We start from the raw sequence: 25715 nt of genomic DNA on the forward strand, positions 1-25715 counted from the left end.
AATAAATTTTTTTTTTTTTTTTTGATAGAGATGGGGTTTTGCCATGTTACCCAGGCTTGTCTCTCAAACTCCTGGGCTCAATCACTCTGCCTGGCTTGGCCTCCCAAAGTACTAGGATGACAGGCATGAGCTGCCACACTCAGCCCAATTTTTCTTTATTTAATAGACGTTATTTTTGCTGTAGTTTTATGTTCACAGCAAAATTAAAAGGCAGAAGATTTCCCCTATACCCCCTGTCCTCTCCAACTCTTCTTTTAAAATGGAAAATCTGGAGAGATTGGTTTCCACATAGCAACATTTGCTTCAAGCTGAAGAGTAGCTGTCTCCTTTGCTGGGCTGCCCACTACCCATTTCACTAGTTTGCAATTCACTCCCTGTTAGACTACAAGCAGCTGCCTTCCTTAATGTGTATTATCTAGTTCGTGTACTTATTTGGTACTAAAACTTCTTTATGGAAGGAAATAACATTAACTTGTTGCAATAAAAAATTCTACAAGCATCTATTATGCCTTAGCCCATTGAAGCTACAGAAATCTACAAAATATCAACATTTTGACTCTATAAATGCACTTTGACCTCTATATAGTGAACTTTAAAATGATGTGTATCAAACAATCCTGTAATTAAGTGAAAACTTTAATTTGACACATTAAATTATATTGTCTATTTGTAACCAGTGATTAAGAGGTATAATTGCAGAGCGTATGATGCAATAAAACATGGTACCATTTAAGAAATATCACACAGCTCAAGTGCTATCTTCAGTTAATTTTCTCATTAGAAATATTAGTCCGTAACTGCTTTAAAAAAAAGTTATGATGAGGCAGTCATTTCTCCATTGCTAGTTAAATCAGCCACATCTGCCCCTCCCCCCAACCTGAACTCCTTCCAAACCATTTCTACTGTTTGCTCACCTAAGCCGAAAACCTGTGCCCTCTTCCATTTCCATTCGGTCTTCCATGTCTACTACCAGGAGGTTCTAACAGTTCTCTCTGCCTCCAGCCTTGTTCCCTCTATCTTTTCTTCCACGTTGCTGCTAGAGTCATCTTTCTAAAATTCAAATTTGACCATGACACTCCTTTCAGTAGTTTCCTAACTCTTGTCAAAAAAAGGCCAGCCACCTTAACTTGTTCCTGGTTGTCACAGAAGATGGTAATGTGACTGGTGGAAACATATCAACAAACAAAGTAACGTTTTATGTATGGCAAAGGCTGTGGAGACTTTTAGAGAACTGTATCTGAAGCTTTTCTGATAGTGTTTCTCCATTTAAAATGTACACTTTATTTCCCTGATTCACTTTTCTGAGTATTAACACTTTTAAATGTAACCCAGATATTATTTTTCTCCAGAAAACCCCACTGCCACTAGGTTAGGTTTTTTCTTCTGTGTTTTCATAGCTCTTTGTACATCTCAGTCATTATCAAGTATTCTATTAAAAAAATATAAAGTAAGTGGTCCGTGTCACACAGATTTAGAAAACAAACGCAATTTATTTTGGAATTTCTCAAAGTCTTTAATATGCTAAAGTGGATCAGCATTCTCCAAAGGACAGCTGTAGTATGAAGGATTTTCCAAATAACAGTGAACGATTTTTGAAGCTGTTTGTTTTAAATTTCCAGTTTCTAATTTTTTCATTCTTATATCAACTGTGTATGTATGTGTGTGTGTGCAAGTGCTATTTTCTTTTGTTGTTCTGAGGATATTAATTACATACATTTACAGTCGTCTTTGCTCTGTTAACTGTTTCCTTGAGTTTTTATGTTTTAGTTTCTTGAATTTGGTGCATAGTTTGCATGGTTTTGTTTTATTCAAACCTTTATGACATTCTTATTTCTGTATTTGAGGTTCCCTGTTGACTTGTTTGTGAATACTTACTCTGTTTACCATAGTCTGCTTCTGGTGATGAAGAATAAGAATGAGTCCTTAGGCAGGGCAAGCTGATAGTTATCTTCTGGAAAAGGGGGCTTCCTGGGGAGTCAGTAGCTTCCATGGGGTTAGTAACTTCCTGAGGAGTCTTGGAATAGTTATCTTATGTTAAAGGAGGCTTCCTAGGGAGTCAGTTGCTAGTAACTTCCTGAGGAGTCTGGTCTAGCTTAGAGGCTATCTCTGTGTTAATCTGAGTGCAAATATTACTGCTGTTTACCAGTAACAAGTTGGGAACAAGCTAGGAAAAGAGGCTGGTTCCCTAGCCTACCTGCTGCTCCACAGATGTCACCCTGTTCATTCATTACTCTGAGAAATGCTCCTGATCTGCCCTCTTCCCCGCAAACTCTTGGTTTGCATTGACTTGGTTCAAGGGCTTAGAGGACCCTCAAACTGCTCCAGACTTTATATTGGTCTTATGTTTTGGATTGTGATTGTTTTCCTTGTTTACTTTCTTTTTCTTTTCTTCTTTTTTAATGTTCACTTGTATCCTTACATTTAATCCTTTTTGTTTGTCAGTTTCCTCAAAGTTTATCTGTATGTGGTAGCTTTTGCTTTTCAGCACTGTTTCGGATTTGCTTTTTAAAAATCTGTTTTGTACTTCTGTCAAAACATCACAAGTACCCCATAAATATGTATAACTATTATGTATCCATAATAATTAAAAACAAAAAAAATCTGTTTTTTTTTTAATCTAAATCATGGAGATTTAGATAGGATGTTTGTCTGTTCTCCATCTATTCTAAGCACTTGAATCTTTTATTTGCAAGATTCACCTATAAACATCACTTGAGTTACCCAACACTAAGGGAAATGCATGATATCATTATCTTGAATTGGTCTTTTTAGTAGCTTGAGTTTCTCGTCACACTGTATGCTCATTCAGAGCACAAACCACCCCATATTCACTCTGTATTTCCATTTCCTTGCAAGATGCTGGATATATGGTTGGTGTTCAATTAAACTGAGTCTTATGAAATCAAAGTTTATACAAAATATAAACTAAGCGGGCTGGGCGCAGTAGCTCACTGAGTGCCTATAATCCGAGCACTTTGGGAGACTGAGGCGGGTGGATCGCCTGAGGTCAGGAGTTTGAGACCAGCCTGGCCAAGATGGTGAAACCCTGTCTCTACTAAAAATAAAATATTAGCCAGCCGTGGTGGCAGGCGCCTGTAATCCCAGCTACTCAAGAGGCTGAGACAGGAGGCGGAGGTTGCAGTGAGCTGAGATCGCGACATTGCACTCCAGCCTGGGCAACAAGAGTGAGACTTTGTCTTAAATATATGTGTGTGTGTGTGTGTATATATGTGTATATGTATATGTGTGTCTGTGTATAGATATGAACAAAGTGATAAATTACTGTTTATTCTGTAAAAGGAAGCTTAACCATAACTAATGCCTCGATTGCATTTTTAAATCTTTTAAAATTGATACATGATAGGTGTACAAACACTAGGTCTTATTTCTGTTATCAACTGTATATTTAAACTCACTCATTTCATTTCCCCTCCTGTTTACCCTTTCTGGCGTCTGTAATCATCAGGCTACTTTCTTTCTTTGTGGATCTATCTCCTTTTTTAGCTTTCACGTATGCAATGTTTGTCTTTTTGTGTTTGGTTTATGTCACCTAACATAATGACTTCCAGTTCCACTCATGTTGCTGCATGTGACAGGATTTCATCCCTTTTTATGGTGGGATAATATTCTGTTGTGTATTATGCCATATTTTCTTTATCAATTCATTTGTTGATGTGTACTTAAGTTTATTACATATTTTGGCTGTTGTGAATAGTGCTGCAATAAACATGGGAGTTCAGCTATCTCTTTGATTTTTTTTTTCTTTATTTTGGCAATATACCCAGTAGCAGTATTGCTGAATCATATGGTAGTTTCATTTTTTTTTTTTTAAGATTCTAAAGTTGCAGAGATATTGTTAGTCTTTTGAGGAACCTCCATACTGTTCTCCATAGCAAACTCCAAATTAGTTGTACTAATTTACATTCCCACCAGCAGTGTATCAAGGTTCCTCTTTCTCCATATCCTTGCCAACATTCGCTATTGCCTGGCTTTTTGGTAAAAGCCATTTTAACTGGGGTAAAATGATTTTTTTTTTCTTTTTTGGAGACAGTCTCACTGTGTTGCCCAGACTGATCTGGAACTCCTGGGCTCAAGCAGTCCCACTTCAGTCTTGCACGTAACTGGGTTTATAGGCGCACGCCACCACACCCTGGATGCTGCGTTTGAGGAATGTTTGTTGAGATCTTTTGCCAATTTTTAAATCACATTATTTGTTTTTCTGCTTTTGAGTTGTTTGAACTCCTCCTGTATTCTGCTTATTAATTCCTCATCAGATGGATAGTTTACAAATGTTTTCTCCCATTTTTAGGGTTGTCTCTTCACTTTGTTGATTGTTTCTTTGCTGTGTAGGTTTTATTTATTTATTTATTTATTTATTTATTTATTTATTTGAAATGGAGGTTCGCTTTTGTTGCCCAGGCTCACCACAGCCTACGCCTCCCGGGTTCAAGTGATTTTCCTGCCTCCACCTTGTGAGTAGCTGGGATTACAGGCATGCACCACCACGCCCAGCTAATTTTGTATTTTTAGTAGAGACAGGGTTTCACCATGTTGGTCAGGCTGGTCTCAAACTCCGGACCTCAGGTGATCTACCCACCTTGGCCTCACTCTGTAGGTTTTTAGCTTGATGTAATCCCATTTATCTGTTTCTGCTTTAGATGCCTGTGCTTTTGAGGTCTTACACAAAAATTATTTGCCTAGAACAATGTCCTGAAGCGTTTCCTCAATGTTTTCTTCTAGTAGTTTCATAGTTTAAGGTCTTAGATATAAGTCGTTAATCGATTCTTACTTGATTTTGTGTATGGTAAGAGATAGGGTCTAGTTTCATTCTTCAGCATACAGTTACTTGGTTTTCCCAGCACCATTTATCAAAAACATCATCCTTTCTCCATTGTATGTTCTTGGTGCTTTTGTTGAGATGAGTTGGCTGTAAATTATATTTGGGTTCCTTGTTTTGTTCCATTGGTCTGTGTGTTTGTTTTTAGGCCAGTACCATGTGATTTGGTTACTATAACTTTGCAGTAAATTTTGAAGCCAGGTAGTGTGATGCCTCCAGCCTTGTTCTTTTTGCTCAGAGTTGCTTCAGCTATTCAGAGTTTTATGGGTCCATATAAAGATTAGGATTTTGAACAGTGAAAACACATGGATACAGGGAGGGGAACATCACACACCAGGGCCTGGGGTCTAGGGGAGGGAGAGCATTAGGAGAAATACCTAATGTAGGTGACGGGTTGATGGGTGCAGCAGACCACCATGGCATGTGTATACCTATGTAACAAAACTGCACGTTCTGCACATGTACCCCATAACCTAAAATATAATTTTTAAAAAATTAGGATTGTTTCTATTTCTGTGATTAATGTCATTGGTATTTTGTTAGGGATTGCACCAAATCTGTAATTTGCTTTGGGTATTATTGTCGTTTTAATAGTACTTATTCCTCCAGCCACAAGCATGGAATATCTTTCCATTTTTTTTGTACATGTTCTCTTCAGTTTCTTTCATCAGTGTTCTATAGTTTTCCTTGTTTAGATCTTTCACTTCTTAGGTAAAATTGTTTCCTAGGTATTTTATATTCTTTGTAACTATTGTAACTAGAATTACTTTTTTCTTTAGATTGTTCATTGTTAGCGTATGTAAATGCCACTGATTTTTATATATTAATTTTGTATCCTGCGACTTTACTGAATTGGTTTATCAGTTCTAACAGGGATTTTTCTTTGTCTGTTTTTTTGATGGAGTGTTTGGGTTTTTCCAATCAAAACATTATGTCATCTGCAAACAAGGCAAATTTAACTTCTGTTTTCCGTTTTAGATGCCCTTTATTTCTGTCTCTTGCCTAACTGCTCTGGCCAGGACTTCCACTATTATATTGGATAAAAATTTGAAAGTGGGCGTGCTTGTCTTGTTCTAGATCTTAGAGGAAAGGCCTTCAGTTTTTCCCCATTCACTATGATGGCAACTATGGTTTGTCATATATGGCCTTTATTATTTTGATGTATGTTCCTTCCATACCCAGTTTGATGAGGGTTGTAATCACAAAGGATTTTATCGAGTGCTTTTTCATCAACTGTTGAAACAATTATATGGTTTTTGTTCTTGGTTCTGTTAATGGATATATCACATTTATTGATTTGCGTATATATTGCACTGTCCTTGTATTCCTGGGGTAATCTCGCCTGATAATGGTGAATGATCTTTTTAATGTTTTGTTGAATTTGATTTGCTAGTATTTTGTTCAGGAGTTTTGCATGTATGTTAATTTGTAATATTGGCCGGTAGTTTTCTTTTTTCTTGTTTCTTTGGGTAGTGCTGCTCTTGTAGAATGAGTTTGGAAGTAGTCCCTCTTCAGTTTTTTTGAAGCATGAGTAGAATTGTTATTAGTTCTTTACATGTTTGGTAGAATTCACCAGTGAAGCTATCAGGTCCTCAGCTTTTCTTTGATGGAAGACTTTTTGTTATAGCTTTAATCTCATTATTATTGGCTTATTGAAGTTTTCTATTTTGTCATGGTTTAATCTTGGCAGGTTGTATATGTCCAGCAGTGTATTCCTTCCTTTTAGGTTTTCCAGTTTTTTAGCATATAATTCATAGTAGTGTCTAGTGATTATAGTTCTGTGGTCTCAGTTGTCACATCTCCTTTTTCATTCTGACTTCATTTATTTGGGTCTTCTCTCTTGGTTCATCTAGCTAAAGGCTTGATGATTTTGTTTATCTTTTCATATAATCAACTTTTCATTTTCTTGATCTTTTGTATTACTTTTTAGTCTCAACTTGATTGATTTCTGCTCTGCTATTTATATTTGTTCTTCTTTTAGGTTTGGTTCTTGCTTCTCTAGTTCATTGAAGTGCATAGTTAGGTTGTTTATTTGAAGTCTTTCTGCTTTTTTGATATAGTCATTTATTGATATAAACTTTCCTCTTTGTACCACTTTTGCTTTATCCCATATATTTTGGTGTGTTCTATTTGCATTTTCATTTGTTTGAAGAATTTTAAAAATTTCCTTCTTAATTTCTTTGTCGACCCATTGGTTGTTCAGCAGCATGTTTAATTTCCATGTGGTTGTATAGTTTCTGAAGTTCCTCTTGTTATTCATTTCTAGATTTATTCCATTGTGGTCAGAAAACATACTTGATATGATTTCTGATTTCTTTGAATTTGTTCAGACTTGTTTTGTGGCCTAAGATATGTTCTGTTCTGGAGAATGTTACATGTGCTGATGAAAAGAACATATTCTGCAGCAAGTGAGTACAGTGTTCTGTAAATGTCAATTAGGCCTATTAGGTCCAACGTGAAGTTTAACTTTGGTGTTTCTTTATTGATTTTCTGTCTGGATGATCTTTGCATTACTCATAGTAGGGTGAAAGTCCCCTATTGTTACTGTATTGCAATCTATCTTTCTCTTTAGGTTCATTAATGATTGCTTTATGTACTTTGGAGCTCTGGTTTTGGATGCATAGATATTTGTAATTGTTATATCTGTTTGCTGAATTGACCCCTTTATCATTTTGTATAGTGACCTTTGATTCTTTTTATAGTCTTTGATTTGTAGTCTCTTTTATTTGATATTAGTATAGCTACTCCTGCTCCTTTTGGTTTCCGGTTGCATGAAGTATCTTTTTCTACTCCTTCGCTTTCAGTCTACATGTATCTTTGTATATGAAGTGGGTTTTCTTGTAGGCAACATATTCTTGGGTCTTGTTGCTTTATCCATTCAGCCACTTCATGCCTTTTAATTGGAGAATTTAGTCTATTACGTTAATTATTGGTACGTAAGGACTTCTTCCATTTTGTTGCTTGTTTTCTGGTTGTTTTTAATCTCCCCTCTTCCTTTCTTACTGTCTTCCTTTGTAGGTAAGTGACTTTCTTTGGTAGTATGTTTTAATTTGTTGCTTTTTTATTTTTCGTGGATCTACTATAGGTTTTTGCATTGTGGTTTTTATGAGGCTTATAAAAAACATATATGTAACAAGTTATTTCAAAGAGACGATAGCTTAGATCACAAAAAAAAGAATAGAAACAAAAACTATTTATGCCTTAACTCCTTCTCCCCAACATTTTGACTTTTAATTGTCTCAATGTACAGATCTTTATGTTATCTGTCTCCTAACAGGTTGTCGTAGCTATTGTTGTTTTTGATAGATTTGTGTTTTGGGCCTCATACTGAAGTTACAAGTGGATTGCACACCATAATTACAGTATTAGAGAATTCTGGGTTTCTCTGTGTACTTAATTTTACCAGTGGATTTCATGCCTCCAAATGCACATTTCTCTTTGCACGTTAATGTGTTTTTCTTTCAGACTGATGAACTCCCTTTAGCATTTCTTATAAGATGGGTCTTGGGGTGAATTCTCCATGCTTTTGTTTGTGTGGGAAAGACTTTGACTCTCCTTCATAGTTGAAAGATAACTTTACTGGATACAGTATTTTTGGATGGCAAGTTTTTGTTTGCTTGTTCGTTTGTTTTTTCCTTTCAGCATTTGGAAAATGTTGTTCCACTCCCTTCTGGCCTATATGGTTTTCATTGAGAAGTCTGTTGCCAGACAAATTAGAGCTCCTTTTTATGTTATTTGTTTCTTTTCTCTTGCTGCTTTTAGGATTCTCTCTTTGTGCTTCACCATTGAGAGTTGATGATTACATGCCTGGGAGTAGGCTTGTTTGTGTCAGATTTGTTTAGTGTATCTGACCTTCTGGTACCTAGATATTTATGTCTTTCTCAAGCTTTGGAAGTTTTTCTGTGACTATTTCTTGGAATAAGCTTTCTACCCATTGTTCTGGCTCAACTTCCTTTTGAATACCAGTAATTTTTAGATTCGGTCTTCTGAGGCAGTTTTCTCTATTTCGTAGGTGGTCTTCATTTCTTTTCAGTCTTTTTTCTTCTTTCTCTGTGTGTTTTCTAATAACCTGTCTTCCGGCTTACTGATTCATTCTGCCCTGGAGAGCCTCTAATATATTTCAGTTCAACAAACGTATTTCTCAGTTCCAACATTTCGTTTAATTTTTTATTATTACTTAAATCTCTTTGTTAAATTTCTCTGGTAAATTTCTGAATTTTTTGTTTTATCTTGAAGATCACTGAGTTTGCTTAAAACTCATTTTAAATTCTTTTTCAGAGAGCTCACATATTATTATCTCATTAAGGTCAGTCATTTGTTCTTTGCTTTGTCCACTTAGGGAAGTCAGGCTCCCTCTTAGCTCTTGTTTCCTGTGGATGTGCATCTACGTATTTACTTTGAAGAATTAGTTGTTTATTCTGGTCTGCTCTCTCTGACTTGTTTTGGCTTTATTTAATATATTTGCTTAAAGACTCTTTACTGTTAGGTTGCTGCCTCCTTTTTGGTTCTCAGTGGCACTTTAAACCCAGAGTTGCCTTGGCTCTAGTAAATACTTGGAGCACTGCCCATCTCTAATGGGGTAGCTCCCAAAGGGGATATCCCAACAGTGTGGGAAGGCTGGCAAAGGGTTCCTGCCCAGGGGATCTGTGGAACATATCTCCTACAACATGGAGCTGCTGAATAGGCACTCTGATTTGGTGTTTTCTTTGGCTGCCGACAGAGCAGTTTTCAGGGTTGAGGATGGTAGTCTTGCCTCTCCCCTTTGTCTCTGACTGTCCTCAGGAATATTTCTCCCTTCAGTCCTATGATGCTTCCAGTGAGTTGAGGCAGGGATGAGTCTCCTGCCAGGGAACCAAAATGGTGGGGAAGCCGATTGTCCACCTCGGTCTTACTTTTTCCGCTGTAGAAACTGCGAGTTGAGGGGAAATTTTTCGCATGCTTGGTGCTGGGAAGATTATGGGGAGAGTCATCACAGATATGGAAGTCCAGTTCTCTTACCATCTGTTCAGAGTTTTTTCACTTCTCTGTGGCCCTGAGAAGTGACTGACCCTCATATTTGAGTTCTGGGATGCTGGTGTTAATCTTAGTGTTACGTATTTGTTGTTTTCTGTGACATCAAGTGAAGCCAGCTTGCTTCTGTGACACCATTTTGGAAATTGAAATCTCTATTGCATATTAAGATCTATTTGTTTCTATTTGGGGGACTATCAAAGAAATGATGCCAATTAATCTATATTCTTATTAACAAAGTTATATATTATTACAGCTTTATTTAGCCCCAACAAATTCAGAGCCACTGAGGTAAAACCATAGTAATTCTCTTCTCCCAGAGAAACTAGAAAATGAAATTATTAATTTATAGGTCATTTAAATTTTCTCTTGTGGTGTGATTAAAATATTACTTTAAAATATATGTGTGTATGTATTTACATTGTAAATAGTACCACTGTCAGCATAAAGATATGGCTTTAAGAATGTTTATCAAAGCATGGTTTATAAGAATGAAAACTGCAAACAAGCTAAATATCTAATAGTAGAAAATAGCTTAAATAATAGTATGACCATATACTAGAAAATTATGCGGCCATTAAAAATGATATTGTAGGCCAGGTGCGATGGCTCATGCCTGTAATCCTAGCACTTTGGGAGGCCGAGGCGGGCGGATCACGAGGTCAAGAGATCGAGACCATCCTGGCCACCATGGTGAAACCTCGTCTCGACTAAAAATACAAAGATTAGCTGGGTATGTTGGCTCGCACCTGTAGTCCCAGCTACTCGGGAGACTGAGGCAGGAGAATCTCTTGAACCTGGGAGGCAGAGGTTGCAGTGAGCCGGGATCTCACCATTGCACTGCAGCCTGATGACTGGGTGAAACCATGTCTCAAAAAAAAAAAAAAGAAAAGATATTGTAAAATAATATTTACTGATTTGGAAAGATAATCACAATTGAGTGAGAAAAGAGTAATTTATAAAATTGATGGACCGTGTAATTATGTTTTTATTTTAAATAAGGCTATGAATGTACAAAGAAGTTTAGAAGATTATACAGCAATATGTTAACAGTGGTTTTTTGGTGATAACTTTAATGAGAATGAATGTTTTGGAATAAGTTTTTAAAAAGTTATTAAAGTAGCAACATATTCAAAATCACATTTGTGATGAATATTTAGGGAATTATTCCTGTTTTAATTAGGTAAAACAATTACATATCTGTTGTTTTATCTAATGCAGCTAATCAAAATGCATTTCTAGATTACTGTGATTAACTTGTTTTGGAATTTGATGGTTCAACTCTCATTAATATTATAAGTATTACCTTCTGTTATTTGTGATACCTAGTTTGTGAAGAAAAACTCATAAAAAATTTTTAGTAACTGTCAACATAGCTGGAGAAAATGAATTGGACATTTTTAACCAATTATTTAAGTAAAAATTATTTAAATCAAATTTATTTTAAGATGTTTTCAGTGAAAAATTTCTGTAAAAATCTAAACAGCATCTAAAAAACTGAGGAGTTAAAACTTCAATGGAAGGCCAAGGCAGGCGGATCACTTGAGGTCAGGAGTTCGAGACCTCGAACTCCATGCCTAGCCAGCATGGCAAAACCCCTTGTCTGAAAAAAAAAAAAAAAAAAAAAAAAAAATATATATATATATATATAAAAATAACTGGGCGTGGTGGCATGCACCTGTAGTCCCAGCTACTCACGATGCTGAGGCAAGAGAATTGCTTGAACCCAGGAGGCAGAGATTACAGTGAGCCAAGATCATGCCACCACACTCCAGCCTGGGCAGCAGAGCAAGACTCTCTGTCAAAAAACAAACAAAAAATTTTAACACTGTAAATCTAGAGAGGGACCAACTTGCATGTTCTAAATGCCTGTTTAATAATAGCTAACATTTATTGAACACTTGTTTGCCCGGTACTATGTTGGGGGATTTACATGCATTATTTTGCATAATCTAACAAATCTTTTAGGTAGACAGATTTTTTTTTTTTAACATCTCCCTTTCCCATTTGAGAGAAAAGGCTTAACTTACCCTTGACAGTAAATAAATGGCAAAGACACGATTGGAACCCAGGAAGCCTAACTTGAGAGGCAATGCACTTAATCACTAAGATGCCCTACTTGGCTTTGAACTGGTGGATGCTTTTGTGACCACTATTTATTTCCTTGAGCAATAACCTCTTCAGGTTCTAAAATAATGTAGAGAAATAAAAAACTTAGCCCATTCTATTGATTATGTGGTTTTCATACAAGGGAGGAGGCTTTTCAGTCCAAATCTAATTCCCAAAGAAAAACTTCCAGAAAACTTGTTCAAGTCCTAATACTGAGTATCCACTTGAGTCTTTTCTTAATTGTTTCTTCTAAATGATAACTCCATTCCTTAGGATATCAAAGAGGAAAGCTTATCTACATCTGCAGTTTTTCTGTAGCTCCATCCCAACATTTTTGAATCTTTGAAGCTATCTTAAGATTTATATATCCTAGAGGCTGGGTTTTTATCAAAGGACCAAAAACGGAGGGAAATAGAGGTTTTATAAAGTTGTTAGAGGAATCATCCAAAAGAACAAAAGGCAAATCGTTTTTCATACGCTAAGCCTTTGAAGGGTATTCATGCTTGAAGAAGTTTCATGTCCATTTCAGTATTAAGCTTCCTCTGCAACCTCACCTCATTGATAATACTTAGCATTTTCCCCCTTGGAAATATCATGAATATTGGTTAGAATTTCAAGTGAGTCCCCAAAAGACTTGCCTAGTGTATTATAGTTGTAATAATGTATGCCTGCAAATAACAATAAAACAAAATTATAAATGTAGAATGTTAAAGTATCAGGGATTTACAAGCCAAGAATTATATTAGCTGCCAATACCAAAGACCCAAGAATGGTGGCTAAGACAAGATAAAAGTTTATTTTTCTCGCACTTAAAAGAAATTCATAGTTTGACAATTTCATATTCATCAAGGACCCAAGCTACTTCTTTCTTTCTGTCTAACTTTCCTTAGTGTGTGGCTTCAATTCTCACGGTCACTCATGGTACAGAATGGCTATTAGAAGTCTAGTTCCTAGATCCAAGGAGGAAGTAGAAGGAAGACAGGAAGGGCAAAATGGGCTCATATCAGTTGTCTATTATTTTGTTCCCTTTAAGATATTTTCCTGTAATTTCTCCCTGCAAGTTTCCTGTACATTCTTTTGGCTGGGATTTAAGTCTATAGCAACAACTAGCTATAAGAACTAACTAGAACATTGCTACCCAGAATAAAATCAGGCTTCTCTACTTAGAAAAAAGGGGATATTTGTTTTTGGAAAGCAGCCAGCATCCTCTGTCATAAGATTGTAGGACGCATCTCATCTAGACTTTTAAGTTCAAGCTGTTAAGACCCAGACTTCCCCAGCTGCCGATGTTCCTGGATGGTGGCAGTTAAAACCCATATGGCTTCCTGACCTGTAATAACCAGAGAGCACACAATTGCTTCTGCTAATGGTAAATTGGATAGAGTGATAATAAATGAATCTAGCATTAATGAAGAGTTTTTTCTTTCCTCTTTACCTCATCATCCCCCTCCCCCTGGATGGTTCAGAATATTACTGTGTGCTTAGTTGATGGGCCTTTCTAACTATGATCATTTTCCTTCCCCTCAAGATACAAGTTATGCTGGCTATCCAGATTCTGTGATTAAAAATAAAGGTAGTTTTAGTAGATACTAGCACTTAACATTCGTTTTTAACAATAATGTTTTCATGACTTTGGGTAAATTTTTTTTAATTTTCTCCTGCAGTATAGCCGAAATACAGAAAGATGTGGAATACAGATTGCCATTCACCATAAACAACCTGACAATTAACATTAATATGTGAGTAGAATTGTATCCTACTTTTTCATGTAAAAGGAGTTAACAGTTTTTTATTGTTTTGTTTCTTAATTATTAGAAATAAGTTTTTAAGGTGAACTTATTTCAAGTAACTATAATTTATAAAATAGTGCACAATTCAGTGAAATAAAAATATTCGAAAGCTATCACTATAAGTTATAGTGCTATAAGAAAGAAACTAGAAAAGAGGAAATGCAATAGAAATGTGCAATACTAGTTCTTAGTACTGTAATTGTTTTTATTGATTAGCACTAAATGATAATAAAAAACAAAGGGGTTATATATATAAAGCCATTAGAGATAGATTCATCTTTAAATCAGAAACAAGTTAAAATATTCCAAATTTCAGCAACAGATACACTACATCAACCAGAAAGTTCAAAGCTAGATTTGATTTGCTGATCATTTTTAAGAAAAAGAAAAAAAGTTAAAAATATGAGATTTTTACTTAAGTTACAGAAGTTGGACATAGTGATTGCTGAAGTAGCAATTTAGCCTTAAACGCAGCTATGAGGCGCTGTAGTATGAAAAGATTGTGATTACTTCAGGTTGCATTAAGTGGCTGCTGCTAGATCAAGTGTTTGAGCCACGTAAGAAGGCAGCTAACTTGAAGACAGGAGCCTTATCTTACTCACCTTCACATTCTCCTTGCCTCACATAGTGCCTGTGTGTAGGAGGCCTTATTAAATACTAATTGAATGAGTGAATTAAAGCATGAGTATATAACTGCTACTTTAACTTGATATTTATGAGCTTTTTTTTTTTTTGAGACAGAGTCTCCCTCTGTCACCTAGACTGGAGCTCAGTGGCACAATCTTGGCTCACTGCAACCTCTGCCTCCCGGATTCAAGCGATTCTCCTGCCTCAGCCTCTGGAGAAGCTGGGATTGCAGGCGTGTGCCATCACGCCCGGCTAATTTTTGAATTTTTAGTAGAGATGAGGTTTTACCATATTGTTCAGGCTGGTCTTGAACTCCTGACCTCGTGATCTGCCCACCTCGGCTTCCCAAAGTACTGGGATTACAAGCGTATGTGAGCTTTTTGAATCCTCACAGCAGCCCTGCAAATTAGGGCAAATTACAGAAACATGGTTAGTAAGTAGCATAGTCAAGATACAAACTGGATTCCCAAGGCCATTTAATGCCCTTTTTACCAAACTAGTTTTAAAATCTTCAGCTTTGTAAATGAAGTAGTTTTATCTCTCATCAAATGCCCAGGTAGAGCTAAGCAGGAGAGGCGAACAAGGACCCAGTTTTCTTTTCAAAAGTACCGCCAACAAATAGTTTTCTGAACCAACAGGGGAACAAAGAGACAATTCAAAGTAAAATATTCTTGAGTTTTAGAGATTTGGAAACAGGGTTTCATGTCTAGTAAACTCTCCTTTTTAAGATTTCACTCAATATTCTTGGTTTTGTGGGTAGTTAAAAAGTTAAATTTTCTGCTTTTTTTTTTTTTTGTATTGAAAATTTACTGTTCTTTGCTTGAAACCATGTGATTGACCTCTAACTTGGGAGAGATGTGTCATTTGGGGCATTTAGAAGGGAGCCTTATAGAATCAAGTCTTGATGACAGCTAGAATGTTTCAATCCTCCTACTTTCCATTTTAACCTCTTACTCTTTAGAAATACAGTAAATAGTGAAATAATGCTTCTTTAGTTTTTTAAAGATGGGGTCTCACTGTGTTGCCCAGGCTGGACTTGAACTCCTGTGCTCAAGTGGCTTTCCTGCCTCAGCCTCCCAAGGAGCTGGGACTACAGGCATGCACCACCACGCCCAGACGTGACAGCATTCTCAAAGTAGAAAAACCACAGAAAATTGTACGGCTAGAACCTGTGGTCCAATAAATAGCCAGACTGGACTAGTATGGTTCACCTGATAAAAATGCCTTATTTAATTTTTACCTAAGATTTTGTGTAGCTTGGTACATTGTGTTTGAAAGCAACTAATTGGCATGATATGAAGAATATTCTATAATTCATGTCCATGTTTCACATGAAGATTTTTACTGTGTTGAATGACTAGTCTTGTTACCAAATTTTATTCTTATATATATTTTCAGACAACACCATAAAAGAGCACTTACTACAAATAACCCATATCGAAGTGTGAAAATTTAATTTACTTTTAAATAGCTTTATTTTAAGATTTTGACTTTATAATATACCTTTGTTATCTTTGTTTTTGTTTTTCATCTGCTCTACCAGATTGCTTCCTCCACAATTTCCTCAGGAAAAACCAGTGATCAGTGTTTATCCACCGATACGACATCACTTAATGGATAAACAAGGAGTGTATGTTACCTCTCCATTAGTAAACAATGTATGTATATGGGATAATTTATTTCAGGGTAATATAATAGGTGTATTACTTTTCTACTAAATATTTTAGAAATCTGAAATGCATTTAAAGTTTCACTTTGTCATGAGTAATTTTTTAAAAAGTTGAATATTTAAGGCATACCTTAAAGTTCTTACAATATGATATGGTTGATTGTGAGATTGTAACTTACATATACTCTTATTATTTACCTTTGAACCCTCAAATTATTGTAAATAGTCAAACAAGGAAATATTTTGGCTCCATTTTTGATTCAATGGACTTTTAACCTGTTTACTAATTACCAGATATTTATGTTATCGATTTTATGAGAAAATGTTATAACTTGTGAATTGCTAATATCCTTTTTCATTTAATTCTTGACCTGCAAAAGTAAGTTACTATTTAGAGTGACATTATCCTAAGGAGACTTTATAATCTTTTTCTGAAAGTGATTTTAAGCATCATGTATTATTACTTTCAGTTTACCATGCACTCAGATCTTGGAAAAATTATTCAAAGTCTGTTGGATGAGTTTTGGAAGAACCCTCCAGTTTTAGCTCCTACTTCAACAGCGTTTCCTTAGTAAGTATATTTCTAATAAATAAAAAAGTCTGTATGTATTTTAACATTAAAGTAATCAAAATATAGTTTAAAAATTCAAATGATGTTAAAAATCAGTCCTCTGATTTCTACATCCCCACAAATACATTCACACTTTCAGAGGCAACTGTTTTACTCTTTTAGCTGTTTCTTTTAATGTTTACCTACATCTTTCTGAATAATGTGTGCATACTTCTATCTCTTGATTCTTTCATTTTAGATATTCTATTGGCCTCCTATTGTAATAGATGAAGATTTCAGCTGTTTTTCACTTAACTTCCTTTCTCCTCATTGTCTCAGTGAAATTATATCATGATTTTTAATGTAATTCCATATTTGGTATATTTGTTATTGTGACTCTAAATACTGTTCATTCCTGAGCCAAGTATGTTACCATGTTTACATTTCCCTTATGGTGTAATTTTTTGCCTTTTTTCTGGAGTTAATAATTACCTACATTTTGTATTTGGTTTGGTTTTGTTTTAGATCATCTTCATTTTCCACATCATCTTAAATTTTAAGATCTTACTAAATTTCCACAGAGCTTTTAGCAACTCTGAAAAATATGCTTTAAACGTTTTTTTCACATAATCAAACCAGTAAGGTAATATCTAGGTTTCATTTTTTCCTTCACATTCAGTGCTCCACTTCTCCCCTCATTCTGAGTTACTCTCTCTGACGTTTGCATAACTCTCAGCAAGGAATTTCCTTTGTTGTCATCCTGGGATTTTCCCTTTCTTGTATTGGATTCTCCGTTTCTTAGATTTTGTTTTTCCCTTTCTCAGGCCATTTTCTAGTTTCTTGATTTACTGCCTTCTAGTAGCTTCCTTAATAAAGTCACGTTCTCATACTGAGGATGCTGTTTTAGTCTTGTTCTTGCATTGCTATAAAGGAATACCTGAGACTAGGTAATATATAAAGAAAAGAAGTTTAATTGGCTCAGGGTTCTGCAGGCTATACAGGAAGCATGGCATTGTTATCTGCTTGGCATATGAGGAGCTTTTACTCCTGGTAGAAGGTAAAACGGGTAGAGGCACATTACATGATGAGAGCAAGAGTGAGGAGGCAGTAGGTACCATATCCTTTTAAACAGTCAGATCTCATGAGAACTCAGTATGGCAAGGACAGCACCAAGAGCATGGCCTTAAAGTATTCATGAGAAATACACCCGCATGATCCTGTCACCTCCCAGCAGGCGCCACCTCCAGCATTGGGGATTACAGTTCAGTATGTGATTTAGAGGGGACAACATCCAAACTGTATCACATGAATAACAGATTACCCTAAGAACTTGTGGTTGAAATAATGACATTTATGTTTTTTTAAGAATCTACCATTTGGTTAGGGACCAGTGGCAATCGCTTATTTTTGCTCCACTTTTTGCTTTAGCTGGTGTCGTCTGGCCGTTAATGTTGGCTTAATGCTTAGACTTTAGTGCTGATACATCTATATGTGGCGTCTCCATGTGACCTGCGCTTCCTCATTGCGTGGCAGGAGTGAGTTCTGAGGGTCAGGATCCCGAGAGACAGAGTATTCCAGCCAAACGGAAGCTGTATTATCTTTTTTGGTTTAGTCCTGAATGTTATTCAGCATCATTTCTGCTGCGTTTTGTAAAGTTAGTCACCTAGACCTGCCCAGATTGAAAGGGGAGGGAAAGTAGACTTCAGCTCTCAATGGGGTAGCAAAGTTCAAGAAGTGCATATGGGACTGGAAATCTGGTTGTGGCCATTTTGGAAAATACAATCTGTCACATTCTGCCTCCTAGCCATAATAATTCATCTCTTTCCTATATGTGAATAGGCACTCTCCTCTTTCCCCCAAGAACTTGCAGAGTTCATCATATGACAGAATCAGGCTTGTGTTCTTTCTTCTAAGATTCAAGTACAGATGAGGTTTCTCACTTGTGTTCCTGAAGAACAATTCCTCTTGATCTGAAGACAAGAGAATTAAAGAGACAAGGTAGCTGCCCCTCACACACCCGTTTTACAATGGTAGAACAAGCCTCAGGTAACCACTATAGATTCCAAAAGAGAGAAAGTAGGAAGCACCCAGGAGCCACTGGTTCGTAGCAGTACTGAAATCCAACTGGGCACATTTTTTTTATTAAGACTTAGTTCATGGAAATGATTCTGCACAGAATAATTCTTGGTTCCTGGTTCTGCCATCTGTGTCATTCTTCCTTTCTGTAAAATGTAGCCCTTGTTTCCAAGTGCGTAGTTTTTTTCAGCCTGCTTCCTGCCTATAGAAATTAAGGGTCTGATAGCCTCTTTTTCATTTGGTACTCCCTCTGTCCCTTTTAGACCCAAGATGACACAATTCCTTTAAAATCCTTATGATTTTCTTATGAATCCATTTTTCATTCATTTCATTAAACAAAAGCAACACCCACTAAGCTCTGCCAAATATGCTATTGGACTTCCAGTGAGGCTGCTGAGAGACAATGTCTTTAAGAATCTTTGAAGCCCTAAATGGCTGTTTTTCTTACTCGACAGTTCTCTGAGGCACTGCCTTGGCTCTTTCAGAGGTGTTAACAAAGGATCTTCTAGCCCATGCTGGGTTTGAACTTTGCTTTAGAGATGTTTCTTAATTTGAGAATCTTAGGGAAGCTAGGAATGAGAGAGAAATTTATTTTCAAATCCAGGAAATCTCATCTTTTATATTTCGCAGTTCTTTACTTTCTCTCTTCTCACATTTTATACTACAGGCAGCTAGAAATCAGGTGGCACCTTCAGCATGGCCCGGAAATCTCCTTAGCTGGATCATCCATTTCACTAGGTACATTTTCTGTTTTCCATATTATTGCGGGCAACAGTATTGGTAAACTTTCCACTAATATAAAGTTCTCCTTGCAATGACAATCTGCTCAAAGGCCCACCAGGCTCCTCCTAACAGCCTTTTTGAGGCCCATTAGTCCTCCATAATCTTCTGAGGGAACTTCCAGCCTGGACCTCTGCTTGGTCCAAAAGCTCCTCCCACATTTTAGATTTTTGTTGTTGTTGTTGTCATAGCAGCATTCCACTTCCAGGTGCCTCAGCTCTCTCCCTTCATCTTTGTCTTTCTGTTATCTATGTTCTAGAGTCCTCGGTCCTTATTTTCAGATAAAAAGTATATTCAAAAACCATACTTCCTATCTTCTGTAGTGGTAGGGTTGGATATAAACTCATTCACCTTATTTGAAAATACAAACCAACACGTTTACTTGTTTTCATTTCAGGTAAGTTCCAGGATATAGTACACATTATTAAAAATCAAGTTTGATGCATTTCTTATTTTGTGGGTTGTACCTGCTACTGAGTTCAAAACAAAGCAGATTGGTTCAGAATTATTGATTTAAATTCACAGATATTATAAATACTCTCTCATGTAGGTTATATTGTTTCTAAATAGCTTGTTATATTCACATACATATCACTAATTTCTTTAGATAAAAGTAATTTTAAGATAAAAATGAGCCATCTTTTGAAATGAACAAGTCGATCAGAAAACTTAATTTTTTGTATGGGTCATACATTCACCTGGCTCAAAAAGTATAAAGGAGTATACAGTGAAAATCTCCATGCCACTTCTTTTTCCCTTGCAGCTCAGTATTTTTCCTCATTAACATCTCAAGTTATTTGTTTGGGTTTGTGTATATATAATTCCTGAGCTGTTGTATTTATCTACAAGAAAATATGTGTAATATTGTATTTTCCCCCTTTTTTTGTATGAATGGTAGCATATTATGCCCTTGTCTTTTTTTTTTTTTTTTTTTTTTTTTTTTGCAGGGGGGGTGGTCACTAAATGATATGGCTTTGGAAAGTTTTTCATGTTAGTACTAAGGCACTTCCTCATTATTCCTTATGGCCACAAAGTATTTGTTTTATGGATGTATTATAATTTCTTTAGCAAGTCTTTGACAGATATTTTCATTTTTTCTAATCTTCCCTAAAAAACCCATCCTTCTTCATTGCTGTCAGTGCTGCTCCAGTAAATAATCTTTAATATAATATTTTGCCTAAATGTGAGCTTACTTGTTGGATAAATTCTAGAAGTGTAATGCACATTTGTAGTTTTGACAAATACTGCAAACTTGCCCTCCAGAGTAGTTGTACCAGTTTCTGTTCCTATACAATCCCTATTTCCCGATACCCTTTGCCAAAATAGTTGTTATCAAATGGATCTTTGCCAATTGATAGGCAGAAAACAATACATTAGTATAATTTTAGTTCTATTTATCTTACTAGTAATAGCTAAACTGAACATTTTTTCCTGTACTTCAGAGATTTTTTCTTTTACTTTTCTGTAATCTGTATATACTATCCTAGTCTCTATTTTGCCCTTGGGTTTTTTGTCTTTTTATCAATTTATAGGAATTCTTTATGTATTAGAGAAATTATACCTCTCTCTGTGATAGAAGTTTTCCCCCAAATTTGCTATTTGTTTCATAAAGGACTTTGTCATGTACATTTTTTTCGGTGTTGTCAGATTTATTATTTTCTCTTTTGTGTGTGTGTGTGTGTGACAGAGTCTTGCTGTCTTGCCAGGCTGGAGTGCAGTGACACAGACAGCCTCAGCTCACTGCACTCCCTTCCTCCCAGGTTTAAGCAATTCTCCTGCCTTAGCCTCCCGAGTAGCTGGGACTACAGGCACTTGCCACCATGCGCAGCTAATTTTTGTATTTTTAGTAGAGACGGAGTTTCACCATGTTGGCCAGGATTCTCATTCTCTTGACCTCATGATCCACCCACCTCAGCCTCCCAAAGTGTTGGGATTACAGGCATGAGCCACCGCGCCTGGCCAGATTTATCATTATTTATGTAATGGCTTCTGAATTTGGGTTCACAGAAAGTCCTTTCCTGCCTCAAGGTTATAATTTTTTGATGATGTCTTCTAGTTCTTCTGAGGTTCTTTAAAAAAAACTTAAACTGTGATCCATTAGATTGTTACACTATTGTAAAAATGAGGATCTGACTCCAACCTCTTTTTGGCAGATGTCTCAATACTACTTTTTGACTGTTCTATTTTTCATTTATTTGAGATTCTATCTTTATTATATCCCAATTCCTATAGGTGTTTGAGCTTTTTCTGGATTTTATATCTGATTCTATTGATCTACCTGTCCATTCAGTAGTATTATGCTTTAAATTTTGTTGTGTTATTAGGGTTTTATGATTTGTTTTGCTTTATTACAGGGCTAATATTTCTGTACCTTCCTTTTTCAGGCTTTTTTCTTTCTACTCTGGCTTATTTTTCCATATACACTTCAGTGTCATTCATGTACATTTCAAAAAAAAAAAATGTTTTCTTCCCACAAAATTTCCAACTCAGGTTATATCATTAAATGAAATAATAGTACTCTCATAAAAAATTTTACATTTTGAAACATGTTTCAATATAAAGGGAAACATTTTAGTAGTAGTATATTAATATTTAAAACATAACTGTAAGGTCCTTATCCTTTACACTAGAGTGCCTGATCCATATAAACTCACTGTATGATTCATATATTGTATTTAGATGATTTTCAGTCTGCATCTAGGTCTGAATTACTCTAATGCTTTTATGATCTGGTTCTCTAAACTTTGCTAAGGGGAAAAATATTTTAAATGTAAAATATTTGTTATCTTGCAAAAATAAACATTGACTACATTGTTCTACGATTGAATCCCAAGTACATAATGCTATGTAACTCTAATATACATGCATGTTTATATATCCATCTGTTTTTAATATTTCAACATTTTAAAAGCTCATCTGCATACTTAATTTTACTTTAAAATGTTCTAGAAAAGCAGTCTTGACTTTCAGTCAGATTTTGACAAATACGGAGAAAGGTGTTAGCCTCTATTTCAATAAATGTCCTGGATTAAATATCGCTCTCCATTCCCTCTATGGCGATACTGATTGATACCATTGGAATGCTGAAAACTCAAAAATGGCCTGTCTATCCATTTCTACTCTCACAAGTTGAATTGCTTGCTTTCTAAAGCATTCATCATCTTTTTTGTAGAAACCACAATTCTACAATCCTTTTTTGGAAGGGGGTCATACTTTATCACTTTTTATATATATATCACTTTATATATTAAATATTATGTAATATTTAATTCCATTATATAATTTAATAAATATCACCTGCCATTTTAAGATTTCATCTATATAGTGCTTGACCTTTGTTATTTAGAGCAATTTAGAAATAATTTGACATGTTGTATCCATAAAATCTAATCTAATGATCTTCTCTTTTTCTCTTCAGTCTATACAGTAACCCAAGTGGGATGCCTCCTTATGCTTCTCAAGGTTTTCCATTTCTTCCTCCATATCCTCCACAAGAAGCAAACAGGAATATCACTTCTTTATCTGTTGCTGACACTGTTTCTTCTTCAACAACAAGTTATACCACAGCCAAGCCTGCCGCTCCTTCATTTGGTGTCCTTTCAAATCTGCCATTACCCATTCCCACAATGGATGCTTCAATACCGGTTGGTATCGTCAGTTATCTATATTTTGTGCCACTGAAACATTCATTCAGTCAACACACATTTATTACATGCCTCCATGTGCCAGACAATAAGTTAGACAAAATATGAAAAGATTAAATCACGTTTTTCAATTCAAGTAACAGAGAGGTAACCAACAAATAATAATTTTAAGTGTGGAGCTTATAATTCTAGTGTAGTAGAAGACACAGCTAGAGTTTTGGTAGAGACACAGTTAGGGGAATGGTCAGTGCTCCTAGGGACCAAGGTAGAACTAGTAGGTTACCTTTACAAAAAATGTGATTCTGGGTTTTTTCACCACTTTCTTAGTGCCTCAAACGTACTGATAAATATAGTGGGTACTCAGTAAAAATGAGGCAGCTGAACAAATGCATGCATTTATTATGCTCGAGGCCAGATTTTGAAAGATCATTATTAATTTGCCAGAATAACAAGGGGATACATAAGGCATTCTTTGAGAGGCCGTAACATTGTCAAAGGCATTGAGGTATAAAGCAGATGGCATTTTTGTGAAGCTGCCTATAGTAGATCTCTCTGGCTGCCATATAGAGTGTGGGCAAAGGCAGAAGAATGATCATGTGGGAGCAGCAGATGTCACATGATGGGTCTGCTAACGTATGCTGAGGGCTTCAAGTGTTCCATTGGCTTAAAAACTTGTATGTTCTTAAGCTGTTCTTAACTGTTGCTATGTGGAATGTTACTGAGGAAGAGACTAATACTTTGGGCATAAAACATTTAAAGGAGTATAAAGCCTTTGAATTACAACCCTCAGTAAATATCACCCATAGCATTACTCAAGTATAAAACCATACTATATCCAACATTACTAATTTCAGAGTTTATAATCATTTAGAATACATAGACCCAAGTGGACTTGGTTTTTTCCAAAACCTTTCATTTATTGTGTTAATGAATGTTATGAACAAATTACAGTTAGTAGTATGAACAAAATTACAAGAGGGCTTTTCAAGGGTCCTCAAGGATAAAAAGTCATATATATCAAACATGGCTCAGTTACTCATCTACCCTACCGTCTCATCTGACTGAGGCATGTAACTATTCAGACTGTTGCCAAATTATTGCTTTTCTATATTTAATGCCTTTCACTTGAGAGAAATATTCATATATACCAGTGAAATCTACAGCCATATACTTAGACAAGAAAGAGAACTACCAGTTCTCTACCTAACACAGGTACTCACATGGCCCTCAACAACAACAACAAAAAGTAATCCTATGTATACCACACTGAAAAAAAGATAGACTGCAGGAAGAAGGGGAGACTAAGGCAGTGTGAGATGTGAAGATGAAAATATGATAATGCAAACAGTTATGGGATATAGTACATTAAAGATTACATTTATTAGTAATTGAGAGCAGTCAAAAAATGGCTGAAATTTAATATCATTTAAAACTTTTCTTTAGACAAGCCAAAATGGTTTTGGTTACAAGATGCCAGATGTCCCTGATGCATTTCCAGAACTCTCAGAACTAAGGTAAACCTGGAGAGTAAAGTTGGTGACATTGTCTGTTTTATTTGTAAGCATACACCAGATCATTATTTCATATCCATATTAAATTAAATTTTAAAATCTTCACTATTCCTAGACAGTACTGTAGCTGTCTTAGTGGGAAAGTTTTAAAAATCAATTTTAGGTCCTATAGGTTGTATTTATTGAGTAACTAGTACATACTTGGATTTTTATAGGATTTTTATAATGATGTAAATAGTTACCAAGATAACAAGATCCTTTCTCTCATGTGGCCTGCATTCTTTGAAAAGTATTTTTGAATACATTATTCCTGATAGTTTCAAAATATATCTTGGCCTGTTTTAGACCTCCCATTTTTCCTTTAGTGGATAAACTTTACGTATAGAGAAATAAAGTTACAAAGTATTAGATGTTTTTACAGAGCCAAACTTTTTTTCAATTAAGGTGCCATTTTTCATGGAACTTTGCTTCTCTAAAATGCTTCATGAAGAAAATGGTTTTTGGCCAGTTTTGGGAAGCATTGCACCCTTTATACCCCCATTGAGAGTTCATGATACTCATAAGGCTCTTATTAATAAGACTACTGAATGCAGTTAAACTTTTTTTTTCTTTTTTTGCAGTTTTTTCTTTAGGATATATCTCATCAAAGGTGTATAGCCAGGTACCCATGAGAAATCCTATAGTTTAAAAAGTTTAAATTTATTTGCACCAGTGTTTTACAGTCATTTTAAGGAAATAGTGATTTATTATCTTCTGTTATAATAAATTAATGAATATTTGCAATATACTGCATGCGTGTTAAAGGTTAATATGCATTGTAATGCTTACAATAAGCCATAAGTAGTTCTAATTTATTAAAGTTATCTTTTTTGCTTTAAATTTTTTTAAATAATTGTTATGAAAACATCAAAAATACAAAAAAGGTGAAGAAACTAGTATAATGAGCCACCATGTATCCATCATGTGGCAACAGTAGCCATGAACCCTTTTGCTCATCGTGCTTCATGCCTCCTTCTGTCCAGCTTTCTTGGAGGGCTATAGGTATAAGTCACTGTTATTTAAAGCAAATCCCAGATAATACATCCTTTTTACCCATCAATTCTTCAGTAAAT

At 35.6% G+C, this 25715-nt stretch overlaps 1 protein-coding gene across 2 annotated transcripts in view; it reads left to right on the forward strand.

Moving 5' to 3' along the window:
- VPS37A (VPS37A subunit of ESCRT-I) overlaps positions 1-25715 on the forward strand; it is a 52276-nt gene that overhangs the window by 5513 nt on the left and 21048 nt on the right. Inside the window, exons 2-6 of one of the 2 annotated variants that reach the window (XM_003902461.4) lie at positions 13621-13695; positions 15917-16031; positions 16513-16613; positions 22867-23092; positions 24536-24606. In XM_003902461.4, the coding sequence (XP_003902510.1) occupies positions 13621-13695; positions 15917-16031; positions 16513-16613; positions 22867-23092; positions 24536-24606 (588 nt within the window). Of the gene's footprint in view, positions 1-13620; positions 13696-14704; positions 14803-15916; positions 16032-16512; positions 16614-22866; positions 23093-24535; positions 24607-25715 lie in introns of those variants that run through there. The other variant, XM_021942025.2, reaches the window with a different exon arrangement.

This window comes from Papio anubis, chromosome 8, assembly GCF_008728515.1.
Source record: "Papio anubis isolate 15944 chromosome 8, Panubis1.0, whole genome shotgun sequence".
NCBI lineage: Eukaryota > Metazoa > Chordata > Mammalia > Primates > Cercopithecidae > Papio > Papio anubis.